The sequence below is a fragment of the Erithacus rubecula genome (genome assembly GCF_903797595.1).
Source record: "Erithacus rubecula genome assembly, contig: SUPER_Z_unloc_1, whole genome shotgun sequence".
NCBI classification, from domain to species: Eukaryota; Metazoa; Chordata; class Aves; order Passeriformes; family Muscicapidae; genus Erithacus; species Erithacus rubecula.
In genome coordinates, this window is record NW_027635590.1 from 2423906 (window position 1) to 2437941 (window position 14036).

Below are 14036 nucleotides of genomic sequence, written 5' to 3' on the forward strand. Positions count from 1 at the left end.
CTCAACAAAGGGATGATAAGCTGCAGTCATTTGGAAAAACAGCACTGATACTAAACAACCAGGCCACTGATGGAGAGTGAAACTTTGCCCCCACTAGATAAGACAAGTGAACAGCTGGTGAAAATATGAGGTATCCTTTCAGTATGTTGCTTTCCAGCCTCTCTTCTGCCATGTGGTCACACTCACTGTTCTGCTGCACAGAAGTTCTCCCTCAGAGGTTTCACCTTGGTCCCCATACCACAACCTATCCACAGAGTGTTTCCAAAACCCATGCAATCACCTCCCTGTTCTTGTCTCCCACTAACTCCAGTTAGGTGCAAAATATATTTAGCTCAGTACTTTGGATACTTCTTTGTGGAATGTGCTCTGAAAGTGTCTGAATGATGTCATGCCATCACTTGCCTTAATCCAAAAGTCTCGAGCTTATGCTCTCCTCTCAGATCTTAACCACAAGCTGCAGGTAGGGTTAAGCTCCTTGTCACAAAGTATGATGTGTCTGGCTGTGACATTCTTCACACTTCTAACAGAAAGGTCCTGGCACCAAACACACAGCCAATAAAAAACCCCGAACTTGCCATTCCATGACAGGTACCGCTGAGCTTGGGACATGGCTGTGCCATGGGTATGTGCTCTCACTTGGTTAGCATTCAGCCAATATGATCTGGCATTTTGATTTTGCCAGATCCTTAACTTGGAGCACATTACATACATCCCTGCTGTTCCTGGGACACAGAGGCAAAACTTTTTCTCACCTCAGAGAGGAATTCTGATGTAAAAAAAAAAACCTATCAATGTGCTGTACATGAAGGGGCTGTCCACACACTCAGTGTCCACTTCCCCTTGTTTGGTTGAAGTGGAAGAAGCAGCTCAGGTCACAGGACTAAAGGAGAGCGAGGTGTCCCTGTAGTCTGCCCTTGACAGATATAAGTGGTGTGGTTTGTTACTGGATTTTTTTCCATGGGTGGAAACAGTTCTTGGAAATCCCAGCAGATGGCATTTTGGTTGGGGTAATTCTCCACCAGCTACCAGTGCTAACAAACTCGATTTTTGAGAGGCCAAGGCACAGTTTCCTTATGCAAGTTACAACTCTGCAGTGCAGTGGTCTTACAATCAGTGACCATTTTGCCCAGCTGAAAGCTGCAGACCTTAATGTCAGCAGGATCTGAGCTGAGAAATTTAGACGAAAAAAATGACAACTCTAAACTTTGTCCCAGAGACCAAAAGAAAGTTCAAGTGATAGATTTGGTATGGGTAATACTATGCAAATATCATACATTTTTGATTGTATTATGAACTCTGTTATGAAGAGGTTTAATCGATGCATGGTGTTTTTCCATCTTACTTACTCTTATTCCTCCTCCAGCATGATGGAATCAAAAGAGAAAACAATGCTTCACAAACACCAACAATTCTGCTTCAGCAACAGGCACCACTTGACTTACAGATGGAAGAGATCTGCAGTCTAAGATCCAAGTGGGTGATTTTGTAGTTTCATATTCTCCACAGTTCCCTCCCCATGGGAACTGGTACTCAGCAGAGACACCAATGCTTAAAATGGGACATATTCCTGCTCCCAAAGAAGAGACTTAAAAGTGTTTTCAAATAGGTTGATGATAATGTCAGATTGAGGGTAGTCTCCAGGGCACCATGTCATACAATTCCCACTTCACTCAGAAATCTGTGTGATGTGGAAAGGAGAAGGGACAAGAGCCAGCACATGCTGTTTGGGTATCCATTTCATTCTGCTTTGGGCTCTGCCAAGGAAAGTGCTGACTTAGGAAAGGATTTTCATCACCAGCAGGGAGGGCAAAAGCAGCTGTTCAGCACACCATCCCTCCTCGGCATACACCTCTTTCATTCCCTATCCTCTACAAGTGCAAAGCGAAGCATGATCTGACTTTGCCCTCTGGAGGCATGGAATTGGCATGGCACAGAGAGACACAGCCCCAGAGGTGACTGAACTACAGCACTGCCTTTAGGAACATCTGACAGGAAAATTCATTCCCAGCTGCAGCTTCCTATGAGCCAGAAGGCAGAGCATTACTGGTGAAGCAACTTCATACTGAAGGAGTTGGCTTTTGGTTTGTAGAGGGTAATACTACTAGTCTGCTATGTACTTCAAGAATGTGGGTGCTGGTACAGAAGGCTGATTTTCTCTCTTGACACAAATTCTGCAGCATGTGATTTGAAATATTGCCCAGTGTCTGCATCCAGCTACTGGACACACTACATGCACATGTGGGTCCCTAGCAAGTGCCACTTCATGGTTTATCCTGCCAGCTCCATAGGACTTTTTGCTATTTCCCAGATTGCTGGGAAGCTGCAGAGATGAGCAGGTGGCCAATGACTCCTGGGTCCCTTATTTAGCTGGAAAGCAGGGCTGAGGTTTGTTTGCTGAATGAAAAGGGATCCTCATACACACACACACACACACAGACACACACACACAGATTTTTCATCCAAGCAGATAAACAGCTCAACAACTCTGCTGGACACCTCCAAGGGAGCTGTATTTCACTAGGATAAACAGCTCTTGCCTCCCTTTTCTCCCTTAAAAATAAGGCATGTAATGTCCAAGAGGGCTTTGGAAATGCTTCTCCTACAAAGATAGACTCAGCAGTGCACTTGTGACTCAAGTTCTGGAAGAACTGGCAGGAGACACCAAGATATGGGCTGGAACAGGTGTACAGCCATGCACAGCACCTGCACACCTGTGCACATCCACCTCTCTGCACACACATCTGACTACATCTGTTTCCTGCCTACATGCCCACATGCAAGCCCCAGGTCCAGCCACATATCTGTGTGTGCTGGCATTTGTTTGTATGCACACTCGCCTGTCTGTGCACACTCACAAACTCTCACTCACACCTTCAGCCCCACGCCAGTGCCCTTGCACACCCATGTACCCATGCAGGTACACCCTTCCGTGCACACACATGCCTGTGCACACCTGCACACACTTCCAATCTCATCTCCAGGACGTCCCACCATCTCCTTTATATTCTGGCTTGCAAGGAACATCATGCCAGCAGGTGAGGAGGTTGCGCTGCCCGCAGGCCTGTGGGTATGTGTCACAGGGGCTCAAGTCCTGGGCAAGCATTTCTCACTACCTGGTGTCCTCACTCAGAGTGTCCTCACTATTCCTCACTCAGCGGGGGTCTGACCCTCAGCCCCGAGTATCTGAGCAAACATGAGGGACTGGCAGGTATGTCCCAGGATTAGTCTCTGAAGAACCTGGCATCCTTCTTGGTCCGATCATGGACCTGTGGGGTCCTGTGGCATAAGGATCAGGGACAAGCAGGTCAGCTCAGGGGTAAACCAGAGGCACGGGAGCCTAGTCCTGTGCCAAATCACAGCTGAGTACCAGCTATGAGGACCCCAGCCCCAGTGCATTCTACACAGCAGCTCTGCATGCAAACCACGCAGCCTAAGCCTGCACTTACTATCTCTCCCCACGCAGATATGTCAGCGGGTGGTATTTTCCCGACTAATTTGTTTCGACAGCTTCATTTCCTTAAAGAAGAGTGGCAATGCTGCCTGAGGCCGACCGTCCCGCGCGGAGTGGCAGCATCCCCTCCGACAGCGCGGCCGCTCATCGCTGCCTCCTCTCCCCGACGGCGCCGAGCCCTGCCAGGAGGCGCATCGAATGCCCGTGCCCGGGGTCCCGGACAGCCGCCCCGGGGTCCCGGAGTCGCTCCCGCTCCGCTCGGTGCCCTCCGGAGCTGTGCGCTCCCGACGGCGGCGGGTCCGCGGCGCCCCGACGGCGCTGGGGACAGGAACCAGCGGAGAGGGGCGGCATGGGGTGCCGGGCAGGGCGCTGTCCCGACCCGCGGCGGCAGCGGCGGCACGCCCGGCCCTGCCCGCGCCTCCCGGGCGGCGGGGCGTAGCAGGGGGAGTGCCGGCCGCCGGGCGCGGAGCCGCCGGACACCGCCGCATAAAAGCCGCGGTCGCGCAGCGCTGCGCTCCCTCGGCTCGGCTCGGTCCGGCTCGGGGCCGCTCCGACGGGCACATGACAGCCGAGAGCCGGCTGCCGCCGGGGCCCCCGCCCGGGCCCCCGCCGCTGAAGGCGGACGCGGTGCCGCCGGGAGAGGAGGCGGCGTTGGCGGCGGCGGGGGCGCGGGGCGGGCGGCGGCGCCGCAAGCGCCCGGCGGAGCGGGGCAAGCCGCCCTATAGCTACATCGCCCTCATCGCCATGGCCATCGGGCAGGCGCCCGAGCGGCGGCTGACGCTCGGCGGCATCTACCGCTTCATCACCGAGCGCTTCCCCTTCTACCGCGATAGCCCCCGCAAGTGGCAGAACAGCATCCGCCACAACCTCACCCTCAATGACTGCTTTGTCAAGGTGCCACGGGAGCCCGGACGCCCCGGCAAGGGCAACTACTGGACGCTGGACCCCCACGCCCGCGACATGTTCGAGAGCGGGTCCTTTCTGCGCCGCAGAAAGCGTTTCAAGCGCAGCGACCTCTCCACGTACCCGGCGTTCCTGGCCGAGCGCCCCGCCGCTCCGTGCCGCCTGCTCCCGCTGCCCGCCCCGCCGCCCCCCGCCGCCCTGCCCCCGGCGCCCGCCGCCTCCTGCGCCTTCGCCGCCACCTGCCCCGCGCAGGGCTGCGCCTCCGCCACCCTGCCCCACGCCTACGCCCCGCTGCCCGCCGCCGCCGGGCCCTACGCGCCCGGGCCCCCCGGGCCGCTGTACGCTCCGTCGGGGCGCTTCGTGCTGCCCGCCTCCTCGCCCGGCTCCCCCGCGCTCTACCCACCGCTGCCCCACGCCTACGGCGCCGGGGGGCAGCTGGGTGCCGCCGAGCCCGCACCGAGGCACGGCACCTACTCCGGAGGCCCCGACAGGTTCGTCCCGGCGCTCTGACCCATCCCGGAGCCCGGGAGACGGCGGACTGCGGGGGTCGCCCGGCACGGCGTTGCCCGGGAAGATGCTAAAGAACCTTGGGCTGTACCTAAGCCTTCTGCCACCTGCCCTGGCGAGGAGCGTCGCAGTCAGCCCTGGGGACCTGCGGTGTCCTGTCCAGCCCTGTCCTATCTCGGCAGAAAAGTCCTAGGGACTCCCAAGTGCTCGGATGGGGCAAACAGTCTCTTTCTCTTCTACAGCCTTTCCTGGAACAGGTGCTCAAAGCTTCCTGCCAGGCTCCCAACCTCCCAGCATGCATAACTGGGCCCCTTCTGGTCTACCCGGGAAGATTTCAAGTTTAAAAGTCTCTCTGCGGTTGATGTTTTGTTTGTTTTTATTAGAGAATTAAATGTCTGTTGGTGAGGTGAAGGAGGGAGGCAGGAGGAAGCATTCCCTGGCCTCGCGCAGGCAAAGCTGTAAAAGCAGAATGCGTGACACTGATGTGGTGACATGTCCCTGATGGCTATTGCTTTAGCCCCAGGCTTTACACCTGCTGTGTGGCCAAGACTGGAGAAGGTTTGGATGCCAGGACTGCAGAAAAACACATCAAGTCGCGTCCTTCCAGGCGTTGTGCTTTGTGCTGCAGAGGTGGGAACAGTGGTGGGATTGGAACTACAAAAATTTCTACCGTGAGTGTGCCCAGCCCCTGAAAGAGTGAAAGAGGAGGGCTGTGGGACCTCTGCCCTTGAAGGTCATTTCAGCTTGATTGGACAGAGCCTGATCTGCCTCTGAAGTTCTAGCCAACATGGAATTTGGACTTGTTTTGAGTGAAGACCTGATCCTGAGGTCCAAATTACTTTGTTTCCAAGATCAGCCCAGCTCTGTGTGTAGCCTAGAGAAATTGGCATATATAGGAAAAAACGTTTCTGGAACACAAGAGACAGGATATGGTGCCTTTTTGTCTTAATTTGCTCCACTTTCACACTTTCCTGGGATGGAAAAAGAGTCTGCAGAAAGATATGGAGAGCTAATAGGAATGTCTGCGAGACAAAAGCTTGAAACTAGACCCATTGGAAAACTCAAGCATACCCCTCCCAGCAGATCCCACCACCCTGGAAAGGGGTCTGGAGCAGTAGTGGATGCCCAGGGTGTGAGGGAGGCTGTGGTTGTAGAGGGAGCCAACATAACCCTGCTCCCAGGTCTTTCTACACAGCTCCTTTTTCCTGTGAAGGTGGGGAACCTGTGTATGCAGGTCCAGAAGGAGGTTGGTGAGAAGATCCTGCAGTGTGGCGGGGCCTTGTGTGGGGAGAGGGAGCGAGAAAGTGCAGCCAGAGCCTCAACAGGAGCTTGGGAAGAATTGACAGGATGCACATACACCAGTCTCTCTCACCGGAGAAGGGTATAGATCATAGTATATCTCATGTTGGAAAAGATCTTGGGAAATTTCTGTTCCAATCTGGTACCCAAATCAGGGTCAGCTGTGACTCAGACTAGTAGGCTCAGCCCTATGTGGTTGAGTCTTCATCAACTCCAAGAATGGAGACAACACAGTCTCTTTGGGCAATCTGTCTGTCCTTGTGGGAGAGAAGTTTTGCTTTGTACTCTCTATTTAGAACTTCTCTAGTCTCGTTTCATGTTTACTGTCTCTTGTCCTACTGCTGTGCTTTGCTCCAAGGAGTTTTGATCCCATGAGGACACCTGTACCTTCTGCTTGGCATTTGTCAGATGAGGTCCTCAGCAGGATGAAGTTTGTGTAGAGATAATTTCCTTGCTTTCTGTGGGTGCTACTGTCTGCATATCTAGGTAGGACATGAGAGAGGAAATGGAGTGGAGCAGGAAGGTGGTTGGATGTCCTCACAGCACAGCTTGGTGTGGAGAAGGGTAAAGGCCTCTGCAGTAGGTGGGCAGGAGAAGTTGTACATCTGCCTTCTGCAGGGCTATGAGATAGGAGATTCAAGGGTTCTGAGTGCCAGGGGTGGCGTCTGGTGAGCCAGCTCCCGGGCTGGGAGGCTGAGACTGACCTGATAGCAGTGCTCTGTGTCCATATAGACCTGTCTGTGGCACTGCAGGAGGCTGTTGTCCATACACAGAGCTGAGGAGGCTGCTCCATGTATGGACCCACTGGGGAGCAGGCACAGGCAGCAAGTGTGAGAGCCACTCAACTCTTTACCCTGCTGAGGTTGGTCAGATTTTTCCTTTCCTATCCTTTCTGAAGAGCTACATTGCATCTTCCTTGTTCTGCCTTGTCCTGGCACCTCCAGGCGCTGCTACCATCCTGGAGAGAGCTGTCTCAGCCAGAGGCAGGTCGCCTCAGCAGCTGTGCTAGTATCTCTCCCAACTATGCCTTCTCCATCTGGAAGGGGATCTGTTCACGTGGCTGTGCCAGCTCCTAGTATTTTTGATAGCTGCTGGCTCTGCTTTCATTGCCTGCAAGGACTGGACTGTGCTACTTTGACAGCAAGCCATGCTCATTGGGGGTGGCTGGGAGAAGAACTGTCCTGCTTTTTAATCCTGTAATTTAACTTAATTCCTGTAGAAGCTGTTACCATTGTGGACCAGATAATTTTCATAGAATCATAGCAGTGCTATGATAATGGAAGGGACTACTCAGGATCATCAAGCCCAGCTCTTGTCCCTGCACAGGACACCCTAAGAATCACACCATGTGCCTGAGAGTATTGTCCAAATGCTTCCTGAATTCTGTCATACTTGGTGCTTGCTCCTTTGGGAGCCTGTTCCAGTGCTCAGCCACCATCTGGAGTGATATCCATCATTTCATGCCTCCATGAATCTTGTCATTGGTCATGAGAGTGAAGAGCCTAGATGTCTTCTGGCCCCTGTTCTTCTCATTTTACTCTCATGATGGCTTCAGCCCTCTTTCCAGTTTAGAGTTCAGCCTAAAAAAAGGTCACCAATGATGATACAGGCTTTGTGGAAGGTACTTCTGAGCTCAGATAGCATCTGTAGGCAGTCAGGGAGCGAAACTCAGTGTCTGAAGGACAAGCATGACAGATCTTGGTGGCTTAGAATGCACAGATTGGGTAGGTTCAGTTATATGTTGTTTGCAGAGGTCTAGATGCTTGTTCTTGTTTCTGGATGTTTTATATCAAACTGGGGAAACTGGGTGTTTTTTGGGGGTTTTTTGGTTTTTTTTTCATCAGGTACAGTGATGAGCTTGTTGCATCAAGAACCTGAGACATGGTCAAAAACTGCTTAAACTTCAGTCACAAACATCTAGAAACCCTAGGCAGAACTGTGAAGAGCTACTGGGACCATTCAAGGAACTCTGTGTGGGGTCTGTGCTTCAAGGTTTTTGAGGCAAAACCAGACAAAGCTATACCTGCCCTTTGCTAGTGCTGGCAGCGCTCCAGCCTCCCGCTTGCAGCAGGCCTGGAGACTCCAGCAATCCCTTCCCACCAGCACTGCTGTGGTTTTGTGGCTGTTCCAGCCTCTCCAAGCTGTCATGTAGGCTCAGGTGCCAAGGTTTTGCTCAACACTACGGGTCTGCCCAGGCTGTGCCTCGTGGCACTGAGATGTGGTGTCCCTGTGCCCACGTGTGACATGGGGCTGCCTGACCACTGACAGAGGAAGATAGGCTTGTCTTGTCCTTGGGAGGCACGGGGTTGGGTCTCTCTGTGAGGATATGGGGATATGCCAAGGGGATATGTTAGACAGCTGGATCTCAGTGTGTGCTTGTGCCATGGGGATATGTTCAACATGTGAATCTCAACGTGTTTTTGTCTGGCACGTCGCTTGTAATTCTCAGGCACCAGCAAGAATACGAAAAAATTGATTTCTAAAAGTTGTATTGTAAATATCTGAGAGCTTTCCTTTTAGCAAAGTAAGTCTAAGTTTCAAACTACTCTTTTGATTTCTGTCAGAAGAGTCCAATAAATCCAAATTGTAAACTTGTAGGAAACTCTTAAAAGTGAGCACTGATAAGAAGAGAGAGCAGCCTCGAAAGTGCTCATTCCTCAAAGGACAGAGCCTCTCGGTTCCTGTTCTGCCCAAGTTCTGGTATAATCAGGCCCTGAGCAGACTTTGAGAAAGAAGAGGACTGTATAGCCTAGGAGAATATTATATTCTGTATTGGAGATTTATATATATATATATATTTACTCTTCTACTTCTTTTGAAATGGAAATAAATCTTTGTCTTGTTTGTAATTAAGTGTGTTCTCTGAGTTTATTCTTTCAAGCCTTCCTGTACTCCTGGGAGACTGGGAGACATAAAGAGCAAGATGTGTGGCATGTGCTGCTCATTGCTTTTCACCCTGTCTTACCTTGGCTTTTTTTGGTCTGCTGGGCTGCTGAAGACCTCAAAGAGAAGGAGGAGAGAGGGGTCAGCAAACTTCTGCAACCTCTTGAGTCAGCAGTCTGCTTGGAGGGTCTCCTGTCAGACCGTAAGCATTCCCCAGACATCACTGCCTGAAGCTCCATCCTCATGTGTCTCTGCTTGAAAAGGGGACAGGTGGGGAGGGCTACTACCATGAGAGATACAGAAGCTCAGAGATTGGCAAGGGGACCATGTTTGGCGTTAGTTACTCTCTCATTGCTCCAACAGGGAGCTGGGCCAGCTAGAGGAGGTGTTACCGCTGGAAACATTATGTTGCCTGTCCTGTGGCAGCAGCAGCAGAAATGCTTGGTCTTGCCTCCTGCACCCCAGGCCAGTTGGTTTTTTTGGCTGCAGAGATGGAGTTCCTGTAGCTGCAGGCTGACACTGCGTACACCTTATGCAACAGAAACATCTGTGGGAAGAATTCATCAAGCAAGAACCATAGCTAATGGGGGTGTAACAGGCCTTCAGGGGCAACTCCACACCTCTGGGTGATGAACTGGCTTGCACATAGGTAAGATGATGGCAGATGTTGCTCCTTCTCCTGTCCACTGCCCAAGCTGCCTGGGGGGCAATGAACGAGATGGGAACAGGTAATTTAATCTGCCAAGTTACCAAACAGCAGATAGGAAAGTCTTCAATGGCTTCGAGACTCCCAAGTATGATTTATCTGAATTTGAAAGTGACAAGTAGTGGATCAAAACTATGAGACAAAGAACAGGCAGGGGAGGCAGCTGCCATTTGGCCAGGAGGGTGTGCCTTGGAGGGAGTCCAGAGCTTAGTGAGCTGTAACTGGAGAGCAGCCTATGTAGCTGGAGTTGGGTTTTAGCTGTATCCATTACCTAGAGCTGCCGTGTCAGTGACCAGAGAGGGCAATCCCACTCACACAGCACCTGGAAGTAAACTGATGTGAGCACTGGGAGGCTGTTGGGGTCTGACTTTACAGAGTCTGGTGTGCAAGAATACAGCGGCCCATGTTGGCACAAAGAACAACTTTACACACTTGTCTTGGTGTGATCCTGAAACCCTGATTTGTTGGAAGCCCTCTCCAGACAGCAGAGCTGATTTCTTAGTCCAGTTGAAATGTATGTTTTCTCATGTCCAAGGTCAAGAAGTCGAGGTGGGAGATGATGGCATGTACTGTACCTGGAAGCTGGTGTTATTTTTGGGAATTACTTTTGGATGTGATGCAGTCATCCAACCCCTCTTTGTGTGGGCAGACTCAGTGGGAGGGAGACCAACTCAGGTTTGCCAGTCTGAGCTCTCTGAGCTCCCACTGCTTCTGCAGCGTTGGAACACAGGGTGCAGCTGGCCAATATAAAGTACCCTGGCCACACTGCTTGGGCTAAAAGAACTATATCCTAGCCTCTTCTGATGGTGGGAAGTTAATAGGGCTATTGTTCACTCAGGACCATATGTCTTGCTTAAAATGGCCATGGAGAGGAGGCAGGAATATTAACTGTGCGCTGGTGCAGAAGAGCTCACTGAGCTCACTGCTATCCCTTCCCTGATGCCAGGAAGCTAAGATTCATTAGCCATTTAAGAATTTGCAGCGCTGTTGTCTGGATGTGAACTATACAAGGAGATCTTAATTGATTAAAGAGCAGCTTCTGACCTTTTTTTTTCAGTATCAGCACCAGAGCTCTTGGTCCACTGAGGCACAGCTTGCCTGGTGCATGAGCCACCCGGAGTCAATTATCCCTGTGGCTGGCTCTTGCAAGGACACCATCTGCATCTCATGTTGACCTTTTCCACCTGGGAAAAGGTGCTCATGAATCCAGGCTGTCAGCTTCTGAGGGTAACAAGCAGTGTCCTAGGCCTTGTTTCACTTCTACCGTCATATGTTTTAGCACACAGCCTGTCATCAGGCTCACTGGAGTGCTGGCCTAGGACTGGCCAATTAAATAGTGGCTCCCTAGCCACTCTTCCTGTGTTCTCACGTTTATGGCTGCAAGAATAGTGGGGGTGGAAGACTTACAGGGTATCAGCATGGTGATGTCTTCAACAGACACACCATGATGTTCTCAGAGAAGATTTCCTTCTCTTCATCAAGAGGCACATAGTGATGGTGATTATTTCTTCCTTCTCCATCTTTGGGTACACTTAAGTATATTTCTGTATGTATATTTTTTTTCAGTAATAATTATTTTGGTGGTTAGGTTTTCTGGTTTTGTTTTGGGTGGTTTTGGGTTTTTGGGTTTTTTTTGGGGACGGGGGGGGAAGGTTGGTTTTTTTTGTTTGTTTTGGTTTTTGCAATGAGTGACTGACCACTGCAATAGGCTTGGACCCTGGAGTTACAGACAGATCAGGCCACACAGAATAAAAGTGAGAAGTGCCTCCGTATCATGGTGTGAGAGGCTGTGCCTCCTGGGTATTATTGCTGATGTTGGACTTTTTCATGGAGGAACAGGATGATTCAGAGCTTCAAGCTTTTTGCAGGAAACATTTGTTAGAAAAATAATATTTTCCTACTTGGGTAATTTCTTATATATTTTGTTTCCATGGAGGTGATTTCCATCCTTCCCTTCTAGAGAAAAGGCAAAAGAAAAGCCCTATTGAAGCAACCAGGGAAAATGGTTTCCCGCTTAAGTGGATATAAGATGTAGTACCTCTCTGCCACAATAGGAGCTGAACTTAAATCCAGGAAGACCTTGGGAGAGGAGGGGAGACCTCATAGCACCTTCCACTATCTAAATGAGGCTGGCAGGAAAACTGGAGAGGAACTTTTGACCAGAGCCATGTCCCAGGACAAAGGGTAATGACTTCAAGGTGAAGGAAGGCGGATTTAGATCAGAAGAAATTCCTGTGCGGGTGGTGAGGCACAGGCAAAAAAAAGCCCTGGGATGGACGGAGAGGTCTGTGAAGGTCGGGGGAGGGCGCAGAGATGCTCTCCAGTGAGGTTCCCGCCCGGAGTGCTCGGTGCTGCCGCTGGGGAGCAGTGCGGGCCCGCCGGAGCCCATCGCCCGCCCCGGGTCCGTGCGAGCCCCGCGCTCCCGGGGCAGCCGGAGCCGCGCCCGCAGCCCCGGCCGCGCCTGGGCGAGCAGCAGCCCATGCTAGCATGTGCCAGCACTGCGCCCAGCCTCTGCCAGCGCTGCCGTGAGCCCCCGGCGAGATGGCCCGCTGAGGAGGGAGCCGATAAAAGCGCCATAATTAAGGCTGCAAAGCAGAGATCACGCTGCTTACCGCCCAAGCTGTGTCTCGGTTTCTTTGTGTCTTGGTTTCTGTCAGTGCAAACCTCAGGCTGCCTGAGGGAGACACAGGCACGGCTCATGCTCAGCTCCCCAAGTCCATCTGGACGGAATTTAAGGTGGGCTTAGACAAATGGCCATTCCTCCTGCTTTATGTGAGCCCACAACAGTTAAGGTAACTCAGAGCAAAAAAGCAATTCTTTACACCGGAGCTCAGCTGGGGCCCTCAAGACAGGGAGCTGGTGCATAGGACAGGCTGAAGGAATCGAGGTTGTTCTCACAGAGAGTAGATGAGCATGGAGTCTAACTTGCAGTCTGAAAGAGGGATACAGAGAAGATGGAGCTGGGGTCTTCTCTGAAGTGCACCAAGATGGAGAAAGAGGCAAGGAGCTAAAGCTGTGCTGATGGAAAGCCTGGTGTGACATAAAGGAAAAACATCTTTCCTTGAAAGTGGGGCAGCCCTGGGATGAGGACAAGAGGGCAATTATCTTATGTCTTGAAGAAGGTCAACACTTGATAGGAGAAAGCCCAAAGCAGTCTGGTCAAACTTAGCCATGCTCTGAGCAGGAGTTGGATTCAAGATCCCCAAAAGTTTATCCTCACTTAACTTTTCCTGCAGTTACATGATTTCCTGGTGAAAAAGGAGAGTCAGGCCAGGTGGTGGAGCACTGATGAGCCTAGCTGGACACACAGCTCTGGTCCGTGGCGGCTCTGGCAGCATTACAGAGGAATTTATTCAAATAGGGAACACAGGATGGGAAGGAGCAGAGCTAACAAGCCTTGAGCAGGAAGTGGTGGCCAAGGAGGGAGTGGGTATTTGCTGTGTTCAGGATTTACTGCTTAGAGTCAATATTAGTAAATTAATCAGCAAATTTTTCTTATCACTGGAAGACCAGGCACTTATGGGGTGGAATGGCTTTCACTGACCTGTGGTAGCCTGTGGCTCTAAGTTGCTTGCCCACATATTTCTGCTGAGGCTTAGCTATGATTTCATTTCTGCTAAGGATAGGAAGATCCTTCTGGTTCAAAACATCACCCATGAGCAACAGTCTGCCACGGATCACTCCTGACTTTCAGCAGATGTGAGGAACCCTGTACATTAAGAGCAATCTGGGAAGTGGGAAGCCAGAGTGTGCAAACCAAACAACTTCCCTTGTCCCATAGAGTTGGAAGCATGGTTCCTGAAAGCATATTGAAAGGTGATCAGCATGGACAGAGAAGAGTTCTGGTTCTCCAGGATATGACTTTAGTTTTCCTCTCCTCAGCTGTCATATCATGGCTCTCAGCATGCAGCATGGCCTGCCATGCTCTGCAGGAGGGGAGCTGGGACCTGAAGCCCTGAGAAAATCTCACAGAAGCGTGTTCAGTCCAGTCCAGTTGACATTATCCAATATCCTGCTGAATCTCACTATGAGGAGACAATCACAGTGGTTGTGTCCACTGTGTACCACAACATGCCTTCATCTGCATCCTGGAGGGGCCTCAGGCAGCTCTCCCACTTTACAGCACAGCAAGGATCACTGTGTCAGGCACTTATCTGGCTCCCCGTGCTGCCTCCACAGCTCAGAAGCTATTTCCTTGCACCCATATCCTTCTCTTCATCAGTAAGGAGGCTGCAGTCGGTTAAAGGTCTCTGGCCTCCCCCAGACTTCCCCTTCATGTCAGACCCA

The 14036-nt window shown here is 51.5% G+C and overlaps 1 protein-coding gene across 1 annotated transcript; it reads left to right on the forward strand.

The window, feature by feature from the left end:
• The first annotated feature begins 3535 nt into the window (after positions 1-3535).
• FOXE1 (forkhead box E1) lies at positions 3536-6790 on the forward strand. Its single transcript, XM_079330875.1, has one exon. It carries the CDS (start codon positions 3650-3652, stop codon positions 4862-4864), a length of 1215 nt encoding a protein of 404 aa, XP_079187001.1. The 5' UTR covers positions 3536-3649; the 3' UTR covers positions 4865-6790.
• The last annotated feature ends 7246 nt before the right edge of the window (positions 6791-14036 follow it).

Bases quoted from the DNA above. Each gene is read 5' to 3' on its own strand.
- FOXE1 (XM_079330875.1), top strand. From the start codon at position 3,650: ATGCCCGTGCCCGGGGTCCCGGACAGCCGCCCCGGGGTCCCGGAGTCG.